The sequence below is a fragment of the Antechinus flavipes genome, chromosome 2 (assembly GCF_016432865.1).
Source record: "Antechinus flavipes isolate AdamAnt ecotype Samford, QLD, Australia chromosome 2, AdamAnt_v2, whole genome shotgun sequence".
Classification (NCBI taxonomy): Eukaryota; Metazoa; Chordata; class Mammalia; order Dasyuromorphia; family Dasyuridae; genus Antechinus; species Antechinus flavipes.
Genome location: NC_067399.1, coordinates 43,958,958 through 43,976,331, shown reverse-complemented (window position 1 = coordinate 43,976,331; position 17,374 = coordinate 43,958,958). Strand labels below are relative to the sequence as shown.

General features: G+C 44.8%; 1 protein-coding gene across 1 annotated transcript in view; it reads left to right on the top strand.

The window, feature by feature from the left end:
* The first annotated feature begins 12,288 nt into the window (after positions 1-12,288).
* BCAR1 (BCAR1 scaffold protein, Cas family member) overlaps positions 12,289-17,374 on the top strand; it is a 94,882-nt gene continuing 89,796 nt past the window's right edge. Inside the window, exon 1 of the mRNA XM_051974662.1 lies at positions 12,289-12,567. Within this exon, the coding sequence (XP_051830622.1) occupies positions 12,556-12,567 (12 nt within the window). The 5' untranslated portion in view covers positions 12,289-12,555. The remainder of the gene's footprint in view (positions 12,568-17,374) is intronic.

The following is a 17,374-nucleotide window of genomic DNA, read 5'->3' as shown; positions in this document are numbered from 1 at the left end:
CTGGGAAAGAGAAAGAAGGGAAGGAAACAACCATTTATGAAGTGCCTACTATGTTAAGTACTACTGCTTTACAAACGTGATCACATTTGAGTTATGGTATATGAATGGAATATTATTGTTCTATAATAAATGATGAACAGCCTGATTTCGGAAGAGTCTGGAAAAACTTATATGAACTGATACTGAGTAAAGTGAGTAGAACCAAGAGAACATTGTGTGTAGCAACGAAAAGATTATGTGATGATCAACTGTGATGGATTTGGCTCTTTTCAACAGTGAGATGATTCAAGACAATTCCTATATACTTGGGATGGAGAGAGCCATCTGCATCCAGAGAAAGAACTGTGGAGACTGAATTGGATAATATTCTTACCTTTTTTGTTTTTGTTATTATTTGTTTTTTTCTTGTGTTTTTTCTCCTTTTGATCTAATTTTTCTTCTACAGCATGACAAATATGGAAATAGATTTAGAGAAAATCACACATGTTTAACTTATATTGGATTACTTGATGTCTAGGGGAAGAGGCAGGAAGGGGAGAAGGGAGAAAAATTTGGAACACAAGGTTTTGCAAAGGTGAATGTTGAAAACTATCTTTGCATGTATTTGGAAAAATAAAAAATATTATTATAAAAGCAACAAACAAATATGATCACATCTGACTCTCCTATCAAGTCTAGGAGGTAGTTTCTATTATTACCCTCATTTTACAGATGAGGACACTGAGATACAGAGAAGTTACCCAAGTAGTGTCCGATGTTGGATTTGACTTGGGGCCTCCTGACTCAAGCCCAACAATTAGAACTAATACTTATTGCTCTTGGCTGGACTTTCAGGATGTCCAGGAGTTAGGATGTTAGATCGAAGAGATTTAGAAGCATGTTGAAATTTGGTATCTAGAGAGTTGGGAAGAACTCCACTGGGAAAAGATCCTTTCCATCACTGACAAAGAAAGGCTACAAGAGGTGGGTGGAAAGGCTGGAGGCATTAGCAGCCTACACCATAGGAAACAGCTGCCTGCCCACCCCTTCGATCTTTTTTGTCTGCCTTTGACTCCCTTGGGTCCTGGCACCAGCTTATTCAATAGTGGGAGCAGAAGGGATCAGAATACAGTAGCCCTGAGCATGAAGGGATAATTCTTCTCCCCTCCCCACCCCACCCCACCCCCAGCTTGTTCCTTCCTAAGGGCCCATTGTCTGCGGCTGCCACTGGGCAAGGCAAACAATCCTTTCCCTCTGCCCTCAAGCAACCTCTGCCATTTAAGCAGCCCTTTATCCACAGGGCTGAGGCAGGAGGGCTCTGCAAAGACTGGCAGCTAGCTCTAGGTGGGAGAGCGTCTTAGACAGAGCCTGGCCTTGGGCAACTTATAAAATGGGTGAAATTTATCCTCAGTGTCCCACCGTCCTGCTTTGATGCCTTTTCCCTGCTGGACACTCCCACTCCTCCCCTCTAGCCTCCTTTCCTTTGCCTCCAACACAACCTGGACTGGGAAGGATTTAGGAGACTCATTTTCAGATGTTAATAACTGAACTGGGGCAAATCCTTGAGAAGGAAAGGTAGGGTTTAAGGCAGCTGGGGAAGGGGATGTCACCATCTCTTTATGAATCCATAAGGCTGTCACTAATTTACTTGTCAAGTCGTTTCCACTCACTTTCTTCCCCTGTACAAGAAAGGGGTTGAAATAAGGTCTCTTGCAGTTCTAATGTTCCGTGATCCAAAGCTGATTACATCTGTAAGTGACATGTAGAGAGTCACCAGAAGAAGGGCAGATTTCCCACATTCCAATGCAATGAGGAAGGATACAGTGATAGGAAAAGAATCCCTGGAGAAGGAGGAGGATAAAAATAGATTTCCAGAAGACCTCACTTAAATTCATTGAGCAATTCCTGGAGGTTCACTTCTTGGAGGGCAATTTCCCAACTCCTAGGATGTCCCCTGACAACTTTTCTCATGAGTATGTACCATTATAACCCAAGACATCTACTGCCAGCTCTCAAGGCCATTTCTATTGATCTGCATTGTTGATTTAGAGGTACCAATTGCTGTGTACTTTATGGGAAATGAAGCAATTTGTGTTTCTAAGTTTTTCAAATTCTTGGGGTCATCCTCTCAAAAATCTATGTATTCCCTATAGATTTAGATATAGATATATATCTATCTATAGCTATCCATATTCTCTCTATATAAATTTAATATTCTATAATGAAATATGTAATCTAATTAGGATTCCCTAATATATTGACTCTGCCCTAACAAAAAAATTATGTTTCACCTCCATCTGTAAGGGAGAAAGAAACAGAATTAAGGAAACTGAATAAATTTGGGCCGTGGGATTAGTTTGCCCTTCTGCTTTATTTAAACTTTATAAACACATTGTGGGGTGAGGAACATGACCATTATCACATTGGCTTAGAGAGGAGACTAGCTCTGAAATCTACATTCCTGTTGCCATTCCATAACCCTAAGATCACAGATTTAGAGCTCAAAGGAACCTTAGAGACCAACCCTCTCATTTTACCACTCAGATAACTGAGGCCCCAAAGAGTGAAATGATTTCCTTAGGATTATATAGCTAGAAAGTGTCTGAGGTAGGATTTGAAAGATGGGTCTTCCTCCTCCAAGACCAGTATACTGTCCACTACACCATGGAATTAGGAAAACAGAACAAAATCATTCTTTCCTAAGAATTCCAGAGGCAAAAAAGATTTAGATAACGCCATGCTTCCTCTCAGATCCTAGTAGCAGAATATAAACACTTATATTTTCCCTTTGCAGGGAGAAAGAAACCTTAGCCACTCATAGTATCACAGTTGTCAAGCATTTCTGGGTCTTCACTAGCTCCTAATACATCACTGATTTTTCTCTTATATCTCTCTCCTATCAAGTTTGGTAGATGCTGGAAACCATATACCATGAGCAGCCTAGGAAGGGACCTTATTCAGTGGCCAAGGGGAATCATGTACAGATGCCCCAACACTATTACTCTTTATACAATATCCTCCATCTTTCTTTCCCCAAGGTTGCATATTGCCCCCAGTCTCTGTCATTTCTACTTTGGACTCCTCCACGTATTAGCTTTCTGTCCTCCATAGGCAGTCAATGCTTGATAAGATACATCCATCTTTGCTTTTTCTAAACTTTTATAGGCAGGGCCAACCAAAGACTCGGGAGCAGCAGCTGTCAGCTGAGGGCATGGATACAGTTCTTATACATAAGTGAATTCATAGACGTTGTCTGTGTTGTCAGGGTTTGCTGAGGTTGTAAGTCCTGAGAGAGCCTTCTTAACTCTTTCAACAACTCCCAACACAGTACTGGGCTCTCTGGACCATGAATAAATGCTTTTTGATGAAAGTAGAAGTGATAGCGATAGAGGTGGTAGCAGTAGCTAGACTATAGCCCCAGGCCAGAAGAGTATGCTCCTGGATTCCTCCAAGAGAGAGAACACAACAAGCTGCAACTGGGAGGAGACTGTTTGGAGATTAGAGTAGGGGAGGAATTGTTTACAGATCCCAGCTGCAGGAATCCCCTTCTTTTAGCTGGTTTCAGATTGCCTGCTCTAGGAAGGATCCCTTGTCTCTCCCAAACCTGGATGAGTGATACCTCTCTAGCTCCTGGGCTAGAGTTTCAGGAGCACCACAAGAGGAAGGGAAAAGGAAGAAGACTCAGAAAATCAGGAGACACTGAGGGAGCAAAGAAGAGAGAGACAGACTGAGCAAGTGCAGAGCAGGCGCCAAGTGGACTTAGTGGAGCCAGCCCAGAGGGCCACAACGGAGGTTCCACAGAGACCTTCTCACGCCAGCTGGACAGAAGCATGGGGGGAGTACAGGCAGGGCCATGTGCCAGGAGCGGACAGAGATTCCTTTGAGGAGAGGACAGATGTCAAAATATATTAATACTCACACCACTGTGGCTCTTTCACTCTCTAAACCCTTGGTGAGTACTAAGGCAAACTTGGCAGTTGAGGAAACTGAGGCATAAAGAAGTGAGTCAGCTTCCAGGTTTAGAAGCCTTGCTCAGACCTCCAGTTTCTAATTAAACTGACATGTCTTTAGCCTTTTAAGGTTTGCTATTTATATATTTTATATATAATATACATATGTTTAATTTTGTGTGGTATGTATATATATATACATATACCATCTAAGCACATACATATTTTACATGTATGCACATATACATACACATACATACATACATATATTTAAAATTTTTCATTTTCAGAACAACCTGGTAAGATAAATGCTATTCATTTGTTCATCTATTCAAAAAGCATTTATTAAATATTTAATAAGGCTCTGTCCTAGGTCCTGAGGATACAAAGACAAAATGAAAATCTGAAGTGCTTGCCCGCAGGGAGCTTTTATTCTACATGCAGGAAAATATCAAAAAGGAAAAAAAAAAGCTCAGAGGAGTTGCTCAGTTAATTAGATTTCACATCTATTAAATGTTTGAAATAGACTTTGAATCCAGATTTTTCTGAATCAAAGTCCAGTGTGCTATCCTCTACAAAGTCTATATTATATTTGCTTACATTCGATTTGAGGGCAACAACTATCTTTTACTTCTCTTTGTATCTCCAAGACTTAGCATAGTTCTTGGTATATAATTGGTGCTTAATAAATGTTCTTTGGGGGCAGCTGAATGGTGCAATGGATAGAGCACCAGCTCTGGAGTCGGGAGGACCTGAGTTCAAATGCAGCCTTAGACACAACATATGGGGGGGAAATGTTCATTGACTGACTATTGCAGGAACTGCCCTGAGTAAGAGTAACTGTGCACCCAGAATTCTCTGGGGCAACTCTAGTTTCAAGGACAGAAAATGCACTTTCTTTTTTTTTAAGCTTTTTATTTTCAAAACATATGCATGGATGATTTTTCAACATTGACCCTTGCATAGCCTTGTGTTTCAGATTTTCTCCTCCTTTCCCCCACCTCCTCTTCTAGATGGCAAGCAATCTAATATATGTTAGACATGTTAAAATATATGTTAAATCTAACATGTGTATACATATTTATACAATTCTCTTGCTACACAAGAAAAATCAGATCAAAAAGAAAAGTAAATGAGTAAGAGAACCAAATGCAAGCGAACAACAACAAAAAGAGTTGAGAATGCTATGTTGTGGTCCTCACTTAGTTCCCATAGTTCTCTCTCTAGATGTAGATGACTCTCTTTATCACAAGACCATTGGAACTGCCTGAATCATCTCATTGTTGGAAAGAGTCACGTCCATCAGAATTGATCACTATATAATATTGATATTGCCGTGTACAATGAGCTCCTGCTTCTGCTCATTTCACTTGGCTTCAGTTCATGTTAGTCTAGGTCTCTCTAAAATTATCCTCCTGATTGATTGTTTCTTGTAGAACAATAATATTCCATAACATTCATATACCACAATTTATCCAGCCATTCCCCAATTGATGGGCATCCACTCAGTTTCCAGTTTTTTGCCACTACAAAAAGGGCTGCCACAAACATTTTTGCATATGTGGGTCCCTTTCTTTGGGATATAATAGAGTAGTAACACTGCTGGATCAAAGGGCATGCACAGTTTGATAACTTTTTGAGCAAAGTTCCAAACTGCTCTCCAGAATGGCTGGATCCGTTCACAGTTCCCCCAACAATGCATCAGTGTCGCAGTTTTCCCACATCCCCACCAACATTCCACATTATCTTTCCCTGTCATTCTAGCCAATCTGAGAGGTGTGTAATGGTATCTCTTGTCTTAATTTGCTTTTCTCTGACCAACAGTGATTCAGGGCATCTTTTCATGATTAGAGATGTTTTTAATTTCTTCATCTGAAAATTGTCTCTTTATATCTTTTGATCAGAGAAAATGCACTTTCAACAAGACTTAGAAAATGGAAGAGCCTTTCTCAGCCCATGTATCCGATTTCTGGTGCAGAGATTATGGTCATCACACTACTATGGCCAGGGGCTTTGCGTGCAAAAGTAAAATTCTAAGGCAGAATTATCTGCTCTCCTTTGGTCCTTTGCTGCCTTTCTTTCAGCTTTTCTCTCTCTCCTTATGCTAGCTGTTAACTAATCCTCCCTGAAGTGTTAAGATAACTAAGGTGTTTTCCCTACCACAGTATTGGCATTTGCTCTGCTTTTCTGGGATGAGGGATGCATTTTAATGGGAAACTCACTTAGACAGGAAGCCCTTCAAAATTCAATATATGTGTGTGGGAAACATTTATATGTGCCTACTATGCATCAGACATTTTGCTTTTTTACAAATGTTATCTCATTTGATCCACTGTAAAAGTAGGTGCTATTATTATTCCCACTTTACAGTTGAGGAAACCAGAAGTTAATAATTTTAAAATAATAATAGCTAATGTTATATGTATGCTATATAAATGTATGCTATGTATTATAGCATTTATACTATAATAATAGCATTATATGTCAGTTACTTTTATATCTCATTATCTCTTTTTATCATCACAGAAGCTCTGGGGGGTAGGTATTACTATGATCCTCATTTTACAGGCAAGGAAACTGAGGCAGATAACACTTACATTGCTTGGACTTGGTGACCTAAGTAGTAAGTATCTGAGGCAGGAGTTGAATTCAGGTCCACATGACTCCAGGCTTAGCACTTAAGGCTTAAGATTTATGGGGTATTTTCTTTTCTTTTTCAATTTTTAATAGCATTTTGTTTTTCCAAATACATGCAAAGACAGTTTTCAACATTCACTGTAAAACCTGGTGCTTCAATTTTTTCCCTCTCTCCTTCCCATCTCCAAGACAGCAAGCAATTGGATATAAGTTTAAACGTGTGCAATTCTTCTAAACATAATTCAATATTTGCCAGCTGCACAAAAATATCAGATCAAAAGGGGGGAAAAACAAGAAAAAAAAAAGCCAAGCGAACAAACAACAACAGGAAAAAAATGGTAAAAGTGCTATGTTGTGATCCACACTCACTCCCCCTGGTCCTCTCTCTGGGTGCAGATGGCTCTCTCCATCACAAGACCATTGGAATTGGCCTGAATCATCGCATTGTGGAAAGAGTCACATCCATCAGAATTGATCATCATATAATTGTATAAACATATATACATACATTGTATTTAACATATACTTTAACATATTTAACATGTATTGGTCTACCTGCCATCTGGGGGAATAGGTGGAGGGAAGGAGGGAAAAAGTCAGAACAGAAGTTTTTGCAAGAGTCAATGTTGAAAAATTACCCATGCATATGTTTTGTATATAAAAAGCTATAATAATAATAATAATAAAGAGAATTGATCATCATATAATCTTGCTGTTGCCGTGTACAATGATCTCCTGGTTCTGTTCATTTCACTCAACATCAGTTCATGTAAGTCTCTCCAGGACTTTCTGAAACCATCCTGCTGGTTGTTTCTTTTTCCCTTCTTTTTTAAAAAAAATTATAACTTTTTATTTACAAGACATATGCATGGGTAATTTTTCAACATTGACCCTTGCAAAAACTTCTGTTCCAAATTTCTCCTCCTTCCCCCACCTTCTCCCCCAGATGGCAGGTAGACCAATACATGTTAAATATGTTAAAGTATATATTAAATACAATATATGGATACATGTCCATACAGTTATTTTGCTGCACAAGAAGAATTGGACTTTGAAATATTGTACGATTAGTCTGTGAAGGAAATCAAAAATGTAGGCGGACAAGAATAGAGGGATTGGAAATTCTATGTAGTGGTTCACACTCATTTCTCAAAGTTCTTTCTCTGTGTGTAGCTGGTTCTATTCATTATTGAACAAATGGAATTGATTTGGATCCTCTCATTGTCGAAGAAAGCCCCGTCCATCAGAATTGATCCTCATACAGTATTGTTGTTGCTGTGTATAATGATCTCCTGGTTCTGCTCATTTCACTCAGCATCAGTTCATGTAAGTCTCTCCAGGTCTCTCTGAAATCCTCCTGCTGGTCATTTCTTACAGAACAATAATATTCCATAATATTCATATACCACAACTTATTCAGCCATTCTCCAATTGATGGGCATCTACTCAGTTTCCAGTTCCTTGTCACCACAAAAAGAACTGCTACAGACATTTCTTGGGACCTTTTCCCTTTTTTATGATCTCTTTGGAATACAGATCCAGTAGTGACATTGCTAGATCAGAGTATGCATAGTTTGATAGCCCTTTGGGCATAAATATAAGGAAAAAAATTTTTTTTTGCAACTGGGGTTCAATGACTTGCCCACGGTCACACAACTAGTAAGTGTTAAGTGTCTGAAGTTGGATTTGAACTCTAATTCTCCTCATTTTACATCTGTTGCTCTATCTTCTGCACCATCCAATTGCCCCAGGACAAGATAGCTCCAGCAGGGAAGGGAAGGGAAGTGTTTGGTGGTTTTGACTTTCAATCCAACTGCTTACTGTTTTCTTGGGAGGGTCTCTGTTATTCCTCAAATGAGAGGTGCTCTTAGCTATACCCATTTGGGAAGGGAGAGAAGGGGAGAGACAGACAGAAACAGAGGTGGAGAGACAGACAGACAGACACAAGAAAGAGAGGGAGGAAGGGAGGAAAGGAAGAAGAGAGGGAGGAAGGGAGGGAGAGAGACAGAGAGGGAGGGACAGAGAGAGAGAGACAGAGACACCGAGACACTGAGACACAGAGAGAAAGAGAGAAAGAAAGCGAAAGGGAGGAAGGGAGATAAAGACAGAGACAGAGAAAGAGAGAGAGAGACAAAGAGTGTGTGTGAACGAGGGGAGAGAGACAGAGACAGAGAGAGACAGAGAGAGACAGAGAGAGACAGAGAGGGAGAGAGTGCCAACCAGTGCCTGTAGTGAGAGGTCAGAGAACAAGCTTAGTTGAGTCAGTCCATATTATAATAATTGAAATTCTCTCTAGGGGGTAACTTCTTTGCAGTTTGCCCGAGGGTAAAGGACATAGTGAGTCAGAGTAGGACCAGAGTTCCCAAGCAATTTGAAACGTGCAGTTTGTAATCAATCTTGGCCCCAGCTGCATCCAGAGTCCTAATTCCCTAAAGCTTTGCCCATTCTCTTCAAAATAATTTCTCCTTTTCTCCTTCCTCCCAGCACCCAGCAGGGTTCCCAGAAGCTTTTAGCAGCTTTCCTGAGCCCTTGCTCTGAAATAAACACGACCAATTTCAAGCTGATTCTCTGCAGATTTCTCACTTAGCCAGGGGGTACCGTCCTGGACCTGGAGAAGAGGAAGAGGAGCTGAAAATCGGTTGTTATGTCTCCGGTCTAGCAGTTTAAAGCATCCTTCTCAGACTTCTAGAATTGGAGGGAAAAGATCTTGTAAACTCCTGAAATCCATCCCGGCACCTCTAGGCAGTGGGGTACTTGATTCCTGACAAACAGGTACCTAGCCTATTAAAACCAGGGCCCAGTGCATTGTGGGGGCTCAGTGACTCTTCACATTAATTGATGATAGTGCAATGACGGTTTTTTTCAGGGAGAAATTCTCAAATTTCCTTTCCCCGGGAAAGTATGTGGGACTAGCAGAGAGGAGGTTTGGAAACGGGAGAAATGGCTATTACTCACAGCCCCAGTGACATCAGAACATTTCAAAGGGCTCTTAGGCCTCAGGAGGGGATGATCAGCAGCTGTGGCCAGGAAGGCAATTTCCCCTCTGGGACTGTGGAGTACAATTAGGGGCAGGGCTCTGCCTCTCCCATTGGCCGAGACTCGGGCCATAATTATTGGACCAGGTGAAGCAGGACGTCCTGCCTGCAAATGGTGGTTAACAACACACAGTGGCTACATTTCATTTCTCCTAATCCTCTCTGAAGAAAAACAGAAAGGCAGCGCTTCCTTTTCTCTCCTTCCCCATTAAATGGGACATTAGAAGGATTTGGACACCGGGGTGGGCTCCCAGCAATTACTGGAGCCCCCCACGGGGTCTCCTGCTCAGTTTTCTGAAGATAAATATAGGAACACAAGAGCTTCCGGGTGGCCCAGGTAATGTCTCTCCCCAGGAACCAGCCCTGTGATGTGCCCCATCACCTGGGAGGAGCGATTTTACAATTCAATGACTCTACAAAATAAAGGCTGAAAGGGGCTGGATTAAGAGATCAGAGAAGACTTCCCGGCTTGCAAGAGACAGCAGGTCAAAAATGATAATACCTTCCTCCATTGCATATGTAGAGAGCTGATTAAAAATTTATCTCTGAAGCAGGAGGAGGATTGTGGCCAAGAAAGAACATTGGCTTTGGAACCAAGTGACCTGGGCTTAATTATTTTGTTTTATTTTGGGTCAGTCATCTCGACTGCCTCAGTTTCTCTACCTATAAAATGAGCAGTTCCACTATAATTTCTCTGATTTCTGTCCACGAATTCTGTGTCCACCTTTCTGTCCTGTATCACGCAGGGATACACAGAGAAAATCCTAGAAGCTGCTGTTGGCATAATGGATGGATGACGGACTGAATTAGAACCTAGAATTAGAAATACCTACGTTCAAATCTGTCCTGTTACTGCTGTGTGACCTTGGGCAAGTCCCTTAGTCTGCCTCCCGGTCCTCCTATGAGTCCCATTTTACAGATGAAGAAACTGAGGCAGACAGAGTGAAGAGATTTGCCCAGGGATTACAGAGGTAGTAATCGTTGAAGGTCTCCAAGTCTAGTCACTGTCCATTATGCCATGATTACGGTTCCCAGAGCAAGAAGGAGGAAAGAGGATAGTTGGGTGAGGGAGGGAGCTGCAGGATGGGCGGCCAGATCTTTTTTTCTCAACAGCTCATAAATCCTGTCTATCAAGCTAGGGAGCAATTGAGATCTCCAGGTGTGGAAGGAGTTCTCGAAAAGGGGAAATCGGAATGCTCGATGTATTTGACAAAACGGAACCTCAGAGAGGTTAAGATGAGCTTGACGCAGTGGAAAGAGCGTTGACTGTGTGGCCAGATGATTTATGTTTAAATCCTCCTTCCTTTCCCACAAATGTCCCGGATGATTCTTCCCTCTCCCTCTCCATGATCTGGTAACAACCAATGCAACTTTTGCATTTTGGATCTACTGTCCAGTGGAACCTAGTAACATTCTGGACCAAAATGGCCCTCCCAGAGACCCTCACTCTTCTAGGGGGTTGTTTACTCTATTATAACGTAAACTCCTTGAGGACAGGGACTATTTTTGTATTTGTAATTCAATTTTTAGCTCAGTTCTGGGCAAATGGAAAAACAATGCTCTCTTCAATACTGGCTCTACTTACTCCTGTGACTTTGGTCCTCCCCGGGCCTATTCTTCCGGATGGGTGAAATGAGGCAGTGGGACCAAGTGGTCTCCTTTAGCTATAGCCCAGGACTCCCCGATCTGATGTAGCCTGAGCATAGACTACCGGAGCAATCTTAGGTCTTCCCAGTTTTCCACACTTGCCTCTCCAGCGTGTCTTTAATCTCAAAAAAATGTATTAAGAATTTACTCTGTCACCAGCCCTGAAGTCAGGAGAACCTGAGTTCAAATATGACCTCAGACACTTAATACTTCCTAGCTGTGTGACCCTGGGCGTAACCCCACTTAACCCCAATTGCTTCAGCCAAAATTAATAATATTAATGTTTTAAAAAAATGTTTACCAGATAGGATGGTAAGCGTTGGGGGTACAAAAAAAGCCCCTCTCCCCCCTTCTCTCTCTTGTGTTGAGAATGGTATAGGACTATCAGCATTGATAAAATCTCTGGGGTGTATTATTCAAGACTTACCAGGCCTTTAAACCGGTCTGAGAACAAAAATATAAAGAAAAGCCCAAGCACAGCCCCTGCCCTCAAGGAGCTTACGTTCTAACAGAGAGACATGCTAATAATTGGCACATACAGGATACGTGCAAGACACTAAGCGGGAGGTAATACCAGAGCTTAGGGCAGCTGCTCCGAGAGCCCCACAGTGTCAGAAAAGCTAGTGGGGGCGGGGGTGTGAAGCAGCCCCCTTGGAACTACGCCTTAGGCCGACAGAAAAAAGAAATGGGGCCGGGGTCCTTCCCTTTAACGCAGCCCTGAGCTCTAAGGAGAGAGGAGGGGAGGGAAAAAGAAGAGAAGGAGGAGGAGAAGAAGGAGGAGGAGGAGGAGGAGGAAAAAAGGAGGAGGAGGCCGAGCAGGAGCGCCTGCGCACGGGGGTAGCGAGAGCCGAGTTGCACTGACCGGCTTGGGCTGCATGCGCCCCCGGCCACCCCGATCTAGCGGCCCGGACCCGAGCTCGGGCTACTCTGCCCTCGCCGCACCCCGAAGTCCCGGCCCCCCCGCGGGACGGGGTGGGGCGGGTGGCCCCGGCCCCCGAAGGAGTGAAGGGGGCGGGTGGAGAGCGCGCGCACCCTAGCCCCAGCCCCCGCCTCCGGGGAGGAGAGCCTGGGGATGCGCCCCTGTGCCGCCGCGGGGCTCTAAGCGCGGGGGCCCGCCCGGGGTGCCCCGAGCCGAGAGGCCACCGCCGCCCCCGCCCGCAGCCTCCGCGGCAGCCCCGCCACGCGCCCCGCTGCTTCCCCGGGCGGGAGCCGCGCCTGGACCGGGGAGCCGGGCCCCCGCCGCGCGCCCCCCAGAGCCGGCGGGAGGAGTGGAGGAGCATCCCCAGCCCCCGGCGACGGCCGCCAAGATGTCTGTGCCGGTGAGTACCGCGCCCGCCGCCGCCGCCGCCGCCTTTGTGCCAGGCTCGCCAGAGGGGCGGAGCGGGGAGCTAGGGGACCCCAGGAGTCGGGCTGCCGGCGCGTGCCGCTCCCTGGGGACCTGGCAGCTGGCCTGGGAGGAGTGCGCGGGGCCCACCGGCGCGAGCCGGGGAGTAGGGCTGCACCACACCGGCCTCATTCGTGCGCAACGACTTTGGGGGGTGCTGCTGGGGAGGGGGGAGCAGGGAGCAATGTCCCTGGGCCGGCCTCTCACCCCTACCGAGACGATCGGAGGAGGGGGACTTCCCCCGTTTCCTCTCCCAGTCAGGGCTTTGCTTTTTTGGCTCCCGAGACTGCAAGGATGGAGAGGTGGGGAGAGATCTCCGAGTCACCTATTTTGTGCCGTCGCTTGACAGCAAAATGGACAGCTCAGAGAGGCAGGGAAAACTCTCCCGGCCGTGCCAGATGGCTCTCCTTTCAAACTTTTCCTCCTGCTGGATAAAATCCCCCGGAAACTTTTGTTAAACTTCTCCGAACTCCTTACCATTTTCCCCTGCTCTCTCGGGCCCTCCCTCCCTCCTTCCTCTGCTCTCCTCCTTCCAGCTGCACGGCCCCTTCTGGGTTTCCAGCTCTAGGCCGGGGTCTGGTTTGGCTAATGTCTGGGGTGTCTGCCCAGTCGGTGCTGATGGTGCCAGCCGCTCTGGGCCATGAGCAACTCTCTCTTCCAAGGCTGGGCCCCAGCAGGGGAGTACTAGGGAGACACCAGCTCAGCAGGTTCCTGGCCTGAGCGCTTCCCCCCACTCTTGGCTTCTGTTTACTACAATGAGTGATTCTTCCCACCTTTGCCACCTGGGACCCAGGCTGAGTGAGCTGAAGGAGGGGGGAGGGAGGTGCCTACTTCAGAATAATCTGGAAAGGAAAATCTTGGCAAGGTGGGAATCTCTGCGTGAGTTAGAGCTTTATGGTGGGGAGGTTGCTGGGGAAGGTTTTAATCCCAGCCAAGGTTGAGGTTTTTATTTCCCTCCTCCCCCAGGGGAGGATTGGGGTGGGGAAGGAGTTTTCTCCATGGAAAGAGATCGACATCATCAGAGGCAGATATTGAAAATGAAGCGTTTGGGGAAAAAGAAATGGGGAGGGAAAAAAGAAACAAATCAAGTGAAAAGTGATTACATCTATTTCACAGTTCAAGGCACATCACCAAGGGACTTTAGTATTGTGTTTCTTTCCACCAGCAGGTAGGAAACACATTTCTCTGTTGGCCCAGGGCTCTTTGACCGACTCCTGTGACAAACTTAGCTTCTCTGTAGTCTTACTTATGGAAAATCGACGCTCAGTTTCCCCTAATCCATGATCCTTTTTGTCCCCCTGCCTTGGGAACATGGCTACTGTTATTAGGCCTCATCACTAGTTTGGGGAATAATTTCTCTCTCCAAGATCCAAATCCTGCCATGTTAGATTGTTTTTGTGTGGCTTCTTCCAAGGCTCAGGTCATAGGACCTTAAAGATACTGTTGTGGTGCCTTGGGCCATGTTATTAGTTGCCCTGTGAGGCTTCCCATTGCCAGACAGCATCCCGTTTTGCAGATAGATAAACTGATAAGGGAAATTCTCACAATATTGCTTTCGGAGGAGGGGTTGTCCTGTGTGTTAGAGTGGAAAGGACACTGAAATCTAGACCTGAAGCATCCTTCCTATGTGATCTTGAACAAAATCTCTTTACCTTAATGGGGCCTCAGTTTCCTCATCCTTACCTTCATGACTGAGCTCAGGTACTGATACCTCTAGGAAGCTTTCCCTTTTCCCTCCAATTGTTAATGCTTTCTCTTTCTTTTCTTTCTTCTTTCCCTTTTTTTTTTCTATTTCTTCCTTCCTTCTTTCTTCCCCCCTCTCCTTTCCTTTCTTCCTTCTTTCCTTTCTTTTTTGTTGTATATTACCCTAAGAGAATGTAAGCCCCTTGAAGACAAGGATTTATTTTTCCTATTCTCAGTATCTAGCAAGAAATAGGCTCTTAATTAAAGTTTGTTGACTTCAATCCATGGAATAGAGGGAAGAAGGAAAGAAAGAGATAAGGATTGGACTAAGTCATCTCTTTAATATTTCTGAGTCCCTAGACTCTCTTGTCCCATATTTAGTCAAGAAGCACATGGACCTCCAGTTTTACCAACTGATTTCTGGGTCCTTGATTTCCCCATCTTGACCACTGTTCCCTCCCCTCCCTCCCCCGCCATTTTCTTATCTCTTTGCTATGAAGCAATCGTATTGTATCTTCTTCACGGGGGGTAGATTGAGTCTTAATTAATTACTGTAAAGTGTTTGGAGATTATTGGATGAAAGATGCTATGTAAGTACTGTGCCTTGTTATTATGGAATTAGAGGCTGGCTCCCGCCCACAGTAGAAGCAGGGTAATTCAGAGTTACAGAAGAAAAAATTAGGGCTTTCATTGGGTGTTGTGATTCTCTTCCCCCTTGCTTCACAATTCTGTTTAAAAGTGTTTCCAGCCTAGTTATTATAGAATCATCTAATCTTTAAAACAGAAACAAACAATTCTTGCCAATTCCCATCTCTCTGCCCTTTTCTTGAAGAAGCTGCCCAGGGTCCCAGTGTTTTCACGCCCAGTTTTAGGGAACTTGGTTAAGTTAGAAAGAACGCTGTTCTGCCCCGGGAATACCAGAAATTCAGCTAGGTTGGCTGTCATATTCCTGAGTGAGACACTGCTACTATTCAAAGAGGTTTCCATATGCAGCAAGCGAGGATGAAAGTTGCATAAAACTGCAATGTGCATGACCCGCTGCAGAAGATTTGGAAGATAGGGACATCATTTTAAAAGATCATTTGGTTCAGCCAATACTTAAGAGCCTATTAAAGACTAGACACTAAGGCACCTGGTCAGGAATCAGGAGGATCTGAATTCAAATCCAGCTTCAGACACTTATTAGCTGTGAGATCCTGGGCAAGCCACTTCACCTTGCTTGCCTCAGTTTTCTTGTCTGTCAAATGAGCTGGAGAAGGAAATGGCAAACCATTCCAGTCTCTGCCAAGAAAACCCCAAAGGGGGTCATCAAGAGTGACATGAGTGAAATGACTGAATGACGACATAAGTACCAGAAACTGGGGATATAAAGAATAATAAAGAATATAGAAGAATAATATAAAGAATAAAGAAAAAATAAAGAGCATTTATTAAGCTCTTTAATGCCATCTTACTTGATTCTTGCAACAACTAAGTTAGATAGGTGCTAGTATTATCTCCATTTTACAGATGAGAAAACTGAGGCTGAGACAAGCTAAGTGACTTGCCTAGGGTCACACAGTGTTTGAGGCTCATTTGCCACTCTGGCTCTTCTTGATTTTCCAAGCCCAGCACGCTACAAAGAAATCATAGCAGTCCCTATCCTTGAGGGGATTTTATTCTACTGATGTAAACCAGAAAGCAGTTAAAGGCTGAGGAAGAGTTAATTTGGGAGAATTAGGAAAGCCTCTTGCAGAGGGCTGAATCTCCAGCGGAGCCTTGCCCAGAGCTGGAGGTAGAAGCGGGGAAGAATCGGTTGGATCATGTCTTGATTGCCCCCTGGGTCCCTGATTGTACTCGGGGGCAGAGGGCTGGGCAGGGAGGTGCTGGGCTTGGGACAATGAGGATGCTGTATATTAATCAGCTTGGTGAGTTCCCCAAGTGACCTCATTTCCCCCCTCTGTGGGCACTGTTATTGTTACCAGGTGGCTGGGCCTCCATCTGGCTCGGCCTCCCTGTCACATTTGGTGAGATCAGCCTGTGAGCCTCCCTGGGAGCAGCCAAGGGGGTGGGGCAGATGGGGGATCGGGAGAAGGTGAAGGAGGGACACCCTGATGGGCTGGCTGGCCATCATCTCATCAGGCGCCCTTCCATCAGCAACCAAATGTGGACAAAACAGGGAAGCCCATTTAACGGCTGACTTCTAATTAGCTGGAAACCTTCTGGCAGAGACAGCTAAGCATGGATTTGTTTTGGGGTGGAAACGTGGCTATTTTATAAATTTGTCTTCCAAGAAGCTTTATTCCTCACATCAGAGCAGTGATATCCTGGGCCCTCGGGCAAGAGCTGTGGGTGGGTGGTTACGGGGGAGAGTTGGAGTGGGTTTTCCCCCCCCTTTCATTTTTGGACTGGAAGAGAAAGTCTGAAATTGCTTTCATGTGCTGAGGGATGGCCACAGGGAAGTTTCCAGGCAGAGCTGTCTGTCTTTTTTACTGCCTGAAACACACTGAGCTCAAAATAGCTGTGGATCATGTCTGTGCCCACGGCCACGTTTGGATTTTCGGCTCAAGCATTCATTGCGGCTCTCGTTATCCAAAATAATGCTGAGACAGGACATTTAGCCCCAAAGAAATGACAAGATGCTCTGGGAACCGAAGCTAGCGCTGAGCTCCTCAGGAGGGAAAGAGTAAGAGGAGGCGACGTTGGGTCCGCTTCTTTATTGGTGGATTTTGGGGCATTGGGGTGAATGTAGACGGGCCTGGGTTGAGTGACCGATTGAATGGTTGATTTTCCCAGACATCTAGGTGAAGAAAAACATGGCTTTGAAGGGTCACGTAGAGGCCTGCTGAATTTTAGGCAGAATTCCAGAAGGGTGGGCAGCGGGATCCATCTATTGTACTGAAGAGCTGGGGCAGCTGGGTCCTTTCACTCAGCCTCTCTCCCTTTACCTCGGGATTGAGTTCAGTAGGGAGGAGGAACTTCGGTCCCTAGACATTTTGTAGACAGTCTCCCTATTGATGCTTCCTGCGGTGACGTCCCTGGGGCTGGAAATGTGTTTGCAGATAAGGTGGGAAGAAGCT